The sequence below is a fragment of the Medicago sativa genome, chromosome 8 (assembly GCF_051527215.1).
Source record: "Medicago sativa cultivar Bolivia chromosome 8, Bolivia_mono, whole genome shotgun sequence".
NCBI lineage: Eukaryota > Viridiplantae > Streptophyta > Magnoliopsida > Fabales > Fabaceae > Medicago > Medicago sativa.
The window spans coordinates 83,242,959-83,253,606 of record NC_140756.1 but is presented as its reverse complement, the minus strand read 5'-3'; the positions used below and the strand labels follow the sequence as shown (position 1 = coordinate 83,253,606).

The 10,648-nt window shown below is 35.2% G+C and overlaps 1 protein-coding gene across 2 annotated transcripts; it reads left to right on the top strand.

Annotated features, from left to right (window-relative positions):
* The first annotated feature begins 7,232 nt into the window (after window positions 1–7,232).
* Window positions 7,233–10,414, top strand: LOC146902333 (uncharacterized). Of its 2 annotated transcripts, none has more exons than XM_085736776.1 (4): window positions 7,233–7,441; window positions 8,938–8,978; window positions 9,236–9,536; window positions 9,706–10,414. In XM_085736776.1, the coding sequence occupies exons 1-4, from the start codon at window positions 7,351–7,353 to the stop codon at window positions 10,014–10,016; spliced, it is 744 nt and encodes a 247-aa protein (XP_085592902.1). In that variant the 5' UTR covers window positions 7,233–7,350; the 3' UTR covers window positions 10,017–10,414. The 2 variants fall into 2 exon arrangements, with proteins under 2 accessions (XP_085592902.1, XP_085592901.1); XM_085736775.1 differs by having other exon boundaries at window positions 9,233–9,536.
* The last annotated feature ends 234 nt before the right edge of the window (window positions 10,415–10,648 follow it).

Genomic DNA, 10,648 nt, shown 5'->3' with positions numbered 1-10,648 from the left:
AGTTTGATTTCGGATTGGAGTTTAATTCTGTTGAATTGTTTTATATTTTTTGGTACAAGTTTAATTCTGTTGAATTGTTTTAATTCTGTCATATTTCATTGTTTTAATTTTGTTAAATTGTTGCATCTCTACCGACATTGTGTATTATTAAATGTTGATAACCATTCCAGTGATAAAAAAATTAATCTGTCATATTTATTTTTTAGCATTAGTTTATTTCAAGTAGTGATAATCTTATACATGCTCATGTCCCCGTGAGATTAGCTCAATTGGTAAGGATAATGTATAATACATGTAGGGTTTAGGGTTTGAATCTTGGACATCACCAAAAAATCTTATACATGCTGATATTAGACACATTTTAATATACTAGTATGTGCTACCGCATCCAAATGCTTTTACTAAAATCAATGTCAATATGCTCTCCTCTCTAATAACTGCTCTGTTTCAACTCTGGTGACTATTATTTTGTCCACTTACCTTCACAGATATTTGAAGGCTTTGGTTAAAAGTATGTTAGTTGTGGGAGATGATGAGACCACCCTCCATGTGTTGTGCGTTTTCGTGAATACAATTCAGGTTTGGCTCCGGCTAGATCCTTCAATTTTTATTAGTAATTTCTTTTTGAGCGATTGTAGGGACTAAATTTTCAATAACTTAAACAACCATGGGATGAGAGCTTTCAAGGATGGATGAAATAGACAGCTTTCACGACCAAGTGATGGATTCTCTAGATGTGGAGAAATAAAACAATCTTTGAGGACAATTTACAACGGCCTCATGACTAGAGAATGTATCTTTCAACATCTTCACCAAGTTCCTCAACGAAAGGAGGCGATCCACATTCGTTTGAAGAGATCCATGGAGGGTTGGATCAAATGCAACAACGATGGTGCTTATAAGAGAAACAACGAATCATCGGGGCGCGGAGGCCTTTTTTCGCAATTAAGACGTGTGTTGGATCAAAGGTTACATTAAGAAGATCGATTCGTGTGACACACTTCATGCGAAGATGCGGGGATTGTACATTGGTTTGAATATGATTTGGAGAGATCGTATTTCACTCTTCGTTATGGAAAGTGACTAAAAAAATCCTTAATGATATGAATCAACAATCTTGGCGGCATAGTTACCACCTTGGTCAGGCATATGTGCAATCTTTTGACTTTGGATTGACAAGTCCGAGGGTAAATGCACATGGACTTCAATATTTATTTATTAATGATTAAATTTTTGACTAAGTTGAATTTCGAAAGTTAATAAATATTTCGGATCATTCAAATATCACCTCCAATGATACAATATTTTTAACATAGAACCCGCCATTGAGGTCCTCACCACAACAATGAGATTCAAGTCATGTGAAATATCAATTCAACCAACACACCTTGATTTATATATTAGCAGAATAAAATATTATGTTAATATATTATTTATATAGTATTTTAATACCACTTAGTTTTTTTCTTCTTTCAAACACTTAGTTGAATGCAAAATATCATTTACTAATTTATGTATATTTTTTGAAAGAATTTACTAATTTATGTATTGTTGTGTAGCAATGTAAATTTTTGTATATTATATGCTCCATATGTCGATGTTGTATATAATTTGTAAAATGTTATTAGACGTACGTAATATACATGTTTAATCATTATTTTTTGAATAATACATGTTTAATTATGTTTTCGAAAAAATGTTTAATTATGTATCAGTAAAAAAATGAATCATTTTACAAAATGTTTGGTAATTTTTTTTTACCGATACATAATTAAAAATCTCAAAGATGGTATCTCAATTGAAGTGAACCACATGTTATTTTAATCTTTAAATTGAATAATTTTTTCTTTCAAAAATGGTTCAAATCAAATCAGGAACAACCACGGTACTAATTTTTCTTACTTATTTCAGTATATCACATTGGCTGGGAAGATATGAAGTTTTTATCAAATATTACACTTACAAATAAAGTCATTTTTAATTTTTAAATATTGTATGGTCTATCTTGAATATTCCGACTAAATATGCAACCTTAACTAGAGCAACTATTACACTTTGGCGAGTGACTATAGAGGGTTTCAATTGGAAAACTAAAAAATGAAATGAGTCAATTGCTGCTCGTTCAAGCACTAAACTCGGGGACGGCCAACACTACAACGTAAATCCTTTAGATCGAATCCCTTCCCACTGAAGTTTGTGTAATATCTCCCTCAACATTTATACCCTCTGGAGAATTTAGCATCGTTTTGGCTTTCGTGCGAGTTGAATATCTTGTGAGTGTCTTGATATCACTTGCAAGATTTGGAAGTACGAAAAGTACGGTTTAATAATGTCCCAACCGTGAGGCGTGTGGTTATAGATGATGTTTCAAGAATTTCGCAATCGCCTCATGCGGGAGTGCGGACATGCTAGGCATGCGGTGATATACCGGGTGATCGTTGGTTGAAGGCGTGAGGCGTCCGGGACATAACGTGAGGTGTTTGTCTTGATCTTTTGTGCTTACCTAAGCATTCTTCGCTCTTTTGTTGTGTAGTCTTAGAGAGATTAAAAGAGGAAGCTTTTCGAAAACACATTATGAACACCTTGGTACTAATATCTCATTATAAGAAAATAATATTTCTCTCTTGATTTCTCTTATGATCTCCTTGCGGGTTGAGAGACTTGAAAAAAGGTAAAAGTAAGGTGCTTTTGAGGCTAATTTATTGTAACTTCTATGTATCTCTTGTAAATACTTGTACTTGCAAAAAAGTGCGGTAAGGAATGCTAGGATTCTAGGGTTTGGAGCGATGATTAGATGCCTTGAGAATGATCTCAAGAGTAGTATTTATAGCTGCTATGGGCTTGGGTTTCGGTTGCTTGGCTCCCAAGCAACGGGGGTATTTATGTATTTTGGGCGGTTTCTCGGGAAGCTTCGGAAGCTAAGGAGGGCGGCATCCTTAGGAGAGGACGCGCCCGGGCCTTGGCGGCCTTTACGGAGGGCGTCCGAGCCCTTTAGAAATATTATGACGGTTCACGGCCCCCAAGCACGAGTCTTGGAACAAGGCGAAGTGATGAATCTATAAGGTCGGTCGTATAGGATGCTTTTAGAGTGTTCTAGACGTTTCTAGAAGCCTTTAGAGGTGGCGCCCTTAAGGGGTCTTGCCTAAGGCCGTTTTTGGCCCTTTTGGAGGGCGTTTGAGCTCTTAATTGTACATTAACGGTCCACAGCCCCCAAGCACGAGTCTTGGGACAAGGCGAAGTGATTAATTATGAAGTCAACGAGTCCACGCCCCCCAAGCACGAGACTTGGAACAAGGCGAAGTGGTTTGTTATAAAATTGCTTTAGAAACAGAGGGGCGGGCGACGTCTATCATTTAGGAATACTATGGCGAGCTTTGTCTAGCTTGGTCGCCCCTTTATATTTTTCTAAAGATTCATAAACCCCAAACATGAGGTTCATAAGAGCAAAGTGGTTAATTCACACTCGGATTATATTTAATCACAAATTGGCGCTTTCTTGCTTTTTAGCGAAATTGTCGAGTCTTTTTCTCTCTTTTTTGGGCGATGTCTCTCATATGGGAGAGGTCCCCAAGTACTTTAGCTTCTTGTTAATTTTTGTTTCAATTCTTGCTCAAAAACGAGATAGTCGTTTATTTTGGGAAGTCTTCATAACTTGTTGAATCGAGGTGCTCCCCCTTGGGAACTCTTCACTTGTTTAGGAATTTCAACCTTGTCGATTCTTCCGTCGTGGGAAGGCTTGCATATTTAGGAATTTCAACCTTGTTATCCTTCCATCGTGGGAAGTCTTGCATATTTAGGAATTTCAACCTTGTTGATTCTTCCGTCGTGGGAAGTCTTCATATTTAGGGATTTCAACCTTTTATTATTTAGGATTTTCAACCTTATTATTTAGGAATTTCAACCTTATTATTTAGGAATTTCAACCTTGTTGATTCTTCCGTCGTGGGAAGTCTTCATATTTAGGGATTTCAACCTTTATTATTTAGGATTTTCAACCTTATTATTTAGGAATTTCAACCTTGTTATTCGGGATTTTCAACCCGTCGAGCCTTTTTAAGGTTGACGTTTAGGGCGCTTAGTAGATTGCGAGATTTTTTGATGTCGAACCCCGCCGCAGCCTTTTTAAGGTTGACGTTTAGGGCGCTTAGTTGATTCGTCGATTTCCGTGAATATTGTAGTAGCAAAGACTCGGACAAAATAACAAACCGAAATGGCAAAGTATTTATAGAGATTAAGGTGGCTCATTAAAAACCCGCAAAACAATTCTCAAAGGTCGAAAAAGTTGTTTTAGAATATAATTTCGTGTTTCATCTTTATGTTTTCAATGGCGGGATCGTTGCTTCCATGCTCTTTTAATTATGGCGTGTTGTTTGGCGAGTTCTCTCCTTTCGTTCATCTAGCCCTTGGCAAGCTTGTTAGTATCCCATCCTTGATTTATCCGAAATATAACAATTCTTCCACGTTTCCAAAGTAATCGGTATCATGAATAAAGGAGTCGTTAATCGGATGCAATTATATTCAACGGGAACTAACTCGTTCTTTGTCTTCTTTTATTTAGCTCGCCTATACTTTGTATTCCTCTTCCTTTTCCTCTTCATTCTTCTAAACTCGGGGATGGCCAACACTACAACGTAAATCCTTTAGATCGAATCCCTTCCCACCGAAGTTTGTGTAATATCTCACTCAACATTTATACCCTCCGGAGAATTTAGCATCGTTTTGGCTTTCGTGCGAGTTGAATATCTTGTGAGTGTCTTGATATCACCGCAAGATTTGGAAGTCTAAAAGTACGGTTTAATAATGTCCCAACCGTGAGGCAGGTTATAGATGATGTTTCAAGAATTTCGCAACCGCCTCATCTCGGGAGGCGTACATGCTAGGCATGCGGTGATATACCCGGGTGATCGTTGGTTGAAGGCGTGAGGCGTCCGGGACATAACGTGAGGTGTTTGTCTTGATCTTTTGAGCATACCTAAGCATTCTTCTCGCTCTTTTGTTGTGTAGTCTTAGAGAGATTAAAAGAGGAAGCTTTTCGAAAACACATTATGAACACCTTGGTACTAATATCTCACTATAAGAAAATAATATTTCTCTCTTGATTTCTCTTATGATCTCCTTGCGGGTTGAGAGACTTGAAAAAGTTAAAAGTAAGGTGCTTTTGAGGCTAATTTATTGTAACTTCTTTGTATCTCTTGTAAATACTCGTTCATAGTGGATTGACTAGCCGCTCTTTCCCAATATATAAGTCAAATTTAGGCGTAATTGGATAAATAATCTTGATGTTTTCATTTCTATACTCTATTTTCCTTGATCCTAGGTTTGATTGTGTTTTTGCTATCCACATAGGTTGTTAGTATTGTTTCTTGGTTGATTATTGTTGCTTTGAATGTTTGTTGTTGCTTGTCATTGTTATTTTCTTTACATATTATTCTTTTTTGTTTTGCAAAGGGTACGAATTCACAAAATCCGGTACCTAGAGAATAAATACCATGATTCCTAGAGTGTGTTGTTAGTACTCTTTGAAAATAGGAAGGAAATTTAAGGAGCACTAGCAACACATTCTCCAAACATACATTTTTAATGGTTGAAATTTGGACAAAACTCGTTAAATTATGTGGGTCTCGCATAACTTTCAACATATAAGCATACTTGTGTTAAATAATGGGTTAGAGTATATGTTGGTAGTTTTATTTATTTATTTGAATGAGAAATTTATTCAACATTTGTGAGTAGAAAATGGAAATTTCACAAACTTTGAATTTTGAAAATGAAGTTATTTGAGAGGTCACTATTCATATTTGAGGATATATATGCAAATCCAATAAGGCATTTTAGTTATAATTGGACCTAATTCAAAAAGTTAATACGTACCTTTCAATTGTGTCAAACCACGGTAAATAACCGACATAAATATATTTATTTTCTCATCCCAAACACTTTTGAGTTTGTTTTGTATTTTAGAATCCAAAGGTGTGATAAGAGAATTTTCTATTAGAATCTAGAGGTGCGATAAGAGGATTTTCTAAATCTTTTTTACACGTTCAAATTCTAACATTCGGACAAACTAAGGACCTCTGGGAATCATGGGGATGAGAAAAAAAAATCACTTTATGGCTGCTTTAACACCGCATAAGTGAGATAAATATCGTATGAAGAATGCTAAACAACATATGTCAAACAACTAAAACAATTAAGTTTTTATAAGAAAATGTATAATTATTATTTGATATAAAACATCAATTCATATTTTCAAGCGAACTTTTTATTTATAAATTATTTAATCAATGTCCCGGAGACAACACTTATATTGTAATGAGCAAGTGCTAAACATAGCGAACAAAAAATCATCCCGAGGTTTCACGATGCTTATGTGTTGTTTTAATAAACGGTAACAATCACTTAAATTCCTATTTTTCGCTTAAATGTATTTTTCACTTAAACAATCACTTAAATGTATTGAGCAGCCAATAAAAACAAATCGTGAGACATTCTTGAAACAATTTTTCGCTACATTTATCATTTTTCTATTGTAATATGCACGTATTTATTCCTTTGTAGATAGATAAAATTACAATAGCCATTAAAATTAATAGAATAATTGAGTTCAAACTTCAATAATGTAATTTGACAATTTTATCGTTTAGGTAGATTATGGGTAGCACTTAAATGATATAGAATTGGTAACACCGATTAATTACAATGTCATAGGTGACCTTTTTCTCTCTCTCTCTCTCTTTCACAAAGATTGTAACATTGATTGATCAATATCACCAATGTCACTAATTTTATGTCACCCAAATGTTTTCCGCATATTACGTGGACTGCACGAGAAAAGGAACACAGCACGAGAGTGGTGTGTTACTCGAGTGAGTGTAACCAAAAAAAGAGTGTTACAGTTACTTTAGTGAAAGTGAATAATCCCCTAACTAAACTAAACTGAAACAAACTGAAACTAAAAAAAGAGTGTTACAGTCCGGAATTTGATGGATGGATGGATGGATGCCATGCCAATGCTATAACACAGAAAAAGGGTTGTTTGTGCTTTTCTCAAGACTATGATGATGATGACGTGTTTCTTGTCAAAAAGACAATCCACTCCTCTCCTTCTCTCTCTCTATTTGCACACATGTTTTTCATTCATTTGATACCAGAAAGGCATAAACTGTTCCAAACAAAAACACACACACACACACACTTATGAAAATAAAATAAAATCATTTCTTCACCGTTAATTAATTAATTAATTCATTCTTATAATAAGCTGTTTTTCTTGCTTTATCGCCGCATAGCCACAGATATAGCTTAACACCTCCATTTTGTGAGTTATTCTCAGCCATCAAATAATCAATAATGGGTAAAAGGAAACGAGGAGGTTCTGATTTCACTCACTCTCAAACGAATCATTATCCTCCCCCTTCATCTTCATCTTCTCCTCCTCAGGGTACGTTTTTTTCTTTTCTTTCAACAATAATGCAATCAAAATTTCATGTGATCACATCGATATTTTTGATGGGGTTTCAGGGTTTGAGTTTTAGCTTGCAAAGTTTGGTTCTTCTATTATTTTACTTCCCTTTTGAAGTGTTTTTGATGCTTGATCAGAGTATCTTTTAAAAATTTAACGGAAATGGATATTTTTATTATAAAATACTATTGAAGATATTTCCGAATCTAAGATGAAGACAAGGTTTGATAAATAAATAAATAAAAGTAAATTGATTTTATTTATTTAATTATCATTTTGGTTATTTTGTGAGTTGGGGTTTTATTGTGTATTTTTTCTTTCTAGTGGTGATATTCACTTGTTGTAAGGTGAATAATTGGGGTGTTCGAGATTCTATTTGAATCCGACCGTGCATGTATTAAGCAATTGCATATCTTCATGCAATTGGGTTTTTTTAAGAAAAATAAACTTCATGCAATTGTCATAGCTAATTATTTTTACTTCAGGTTTTTGGCATTAGTCTGCATATAACCGATCTTTGGGAAAATAATTGGATGACATTGAGTTTTAGACTTTAGTGTATTTAATTGATAAATGAACGAGCGGGAGTTCAGTTGGTTTGAGCTAAGGGAAACAAAGGAGTTGGAGGACATAGGTTCAAATTCAGACAAATTAGAAAAAATATATTTCAACAACTAGCCAATAACTTTTGGCATTAAAAAAAATTGATGAATGAATGATTAAATAAATTATTTTGATGAGAGAGAATGGTTCCTTAGGAGAGAGATAGAGACAAAGTCCCCAAAGTGGAACCCCCCGATCTTTTATAATGGTCGTTTATTATCCATTTTCATCGGTCCTTCGTCAGTCATAATTTTGCATATTCATTTGCTATGCTTTATTCATATAAGCCAGGTTGGGTTGAGACTTAATCTAGGTAGCACGGATACTTCAGATTGAAGACGTGTATGTTGTTGATACGTGTCAACGACATTGCGCTATAGTTTTGCATGCTATGTTTTGGAGGGCTAGGGAGTTATCACTTTCATATTTACATTCAATCACTTTCATTTTCTAAAATTATTAGTGGTGTCTATGTGTCTGGTAATTCTGTTTGTAGGTGCTTCATAACCAATGTGTGCCAGCCTGTGTGTTTATCGGCAGATTATGTGCCATAAAAGTGAAGTTACAATGCGCTATAGTTTTGTATGCTATGTTTTTTATGGCTAGGGAGTTGGTTAGTCTCTCCCATTTTCTTACAAATAACAGGATATCAACCATTAAATTGCAAACTTGACAATGACACGTTGATTGCATTGCGAATCTATCTAGAAAAAAATAAAAAATGGCCCCTTTAGTGTTTTTTCCCTTTCTGTTATTTGTTCTTAGTTAGTACGCCATGATATTTGTTTTTAGTTTGTATACTTTATGTGTGTGATTGATAAGCCATATTACTAAGTGACTGTCGTCTTTTTTCTTTATCAACACTGCAAAAGCCATTCGATGCTCTTCCAAGATGGAGCTGTTGCCAGACGAGGTTGGCCTTCTTTTCTCATTCCTTCAGTATGATAAATTAAAAAATTCCTCCAATTTAAGTTACTATTCTGCTATCATCTTTCGTACTCATTTACCTTACATTGTTGTGTATCGGTTCTATTTTTACATAATGTAGAAATCTGCATAACCTTAGAAATCATATGATAGTAATTCACAATTGCTTCCTTTTGATCTCATTGCACATAATTGGTATAACTTATGTCATTTGTTCTCTCTCTTTTTCCCTCTTTCAAGAAGCCTTCGTATTCAGGCGACCAGGGTGCACTTGGTCTGCCTTCTGTATTGGATATAACAGATGGATCTATGAAGCTATTTAATACGCATCCTGCTATACCACATCATCATCATCCTCAGAATCTTGGTCGTTCAATATTTTTGAAACGATCACGGTACCACTATGGTCACCAGTATTCTCGACGTAACTCTGCCAATCAATGCAATCCATCTTCTTCTCGCAGCAAGGGCACTTCCTCATTCGATGACAGGCTATCTTTCAAGTTGGCCTCTCAACCAAACTCACTTCCCAGACAACACCTAGGTGTGTCTTCTATGCTTATTCGATGAAGAAATTTGCTAGAAAAATTACTTTCATTGTTCGATACCGAGAGAAAGATATGCTTATTCTATGCTTTGTGTCTTCATACTAGCACTGAATTTTACTAGGAAGATTGATTATTGATTATTCAAGCTCTTTTTGTTTGTTTTAGAATACCGAGAGAAGGCATTTTCTAGGCCAGAGAGAATCCGGTCAAGTACTTTTACAGTGGATTCGGTATCACCGGATGTAGTGAAGATGGTTTGTATGATATGTGAGAAGCCACTGAGACGGAAAATTAATTTTATGGGGAATTCACTGTCTTGCAATGAACTTGCAGTCGTGGCAGTTTTAGTATGTGGTCATGTTTATCATGCTGATTGTCTTGAACAAAAAACTAGCGTCGAAGAACTACGAGACCCATCATGCCCCATGTGTGCAGGTTTACTCTTGCAGGATCATGAATGTAAAGAACAAGAATAGTTTTCAAGTAGATGAATATTACAACTCAACACTTCTATGGAAGAATAACCAAAAATGAAAGATAGGACGTTTTGCTGCAAATGGTGGACTTTTTTGAATGGTGCAAATGGTGGACTGTGTAGTTAGGATGTCATTTTGCTGCAAATGGTGGACTGTGTAGCTAGGATGATTGGATAAAGATCTTGTTGACTGTCAAGATCTCTGCATTGTCCTTAGAATCTGTGGATTAGGGAGAATTTGTGTAATTTCCTTTAATACTTTTATAAATATTAACTAGGCACATAGAGGTTGTAATATTATTATATAACAACAAACACGTGGTGATGCAAAAATTCTAGTAGCTGTAAATGTTTTAGAGTTTAAAAGATATACTAGTTGAAATGATTGCCGGGTCTCCACTCTTCATGCCTACTATATTTCAATTTACAGATACTGCATATTGATTGACCTATATGTGCTAAATGGTGTGCTATGTCTACGGCATATTTCTGTTGCCATGGCTCCATGGTACAAACTGAAATGAGCCACTGAGCCAGAGGAGCAAAATGGTACTAGAATCAATTTATGTATGTAATGTAGCTATTGGTATAACAGAGATTATCAAAGATATATACACCTTTGCGTGAAGATAA

Bases quoted from the DNA above. Each gene is read 5' to 3' on its own strand.
- LOC146902333 (XM_085736775.1), top strand. From the start codon at position 7,351: ATGGGTAAAAGGAAACGAGGAGGTTCTGATTTCACTCACTCTCAAACG. The intron at 7,442-8,937 runs GTACGTTTTTTT...ACACTGCAAAAG, and splicing joins TTCATCTTCTCCTCCTCAGG to CCATTCGATGCTCTTCCAAG. The intron at 9,537-9,705 runs GTGTGTCTTCTA...TGTTTGTTTTAG, and splicing joins ACTTCCCAGACAACACCTAG to AATACCGAGAGAAGGCATTT.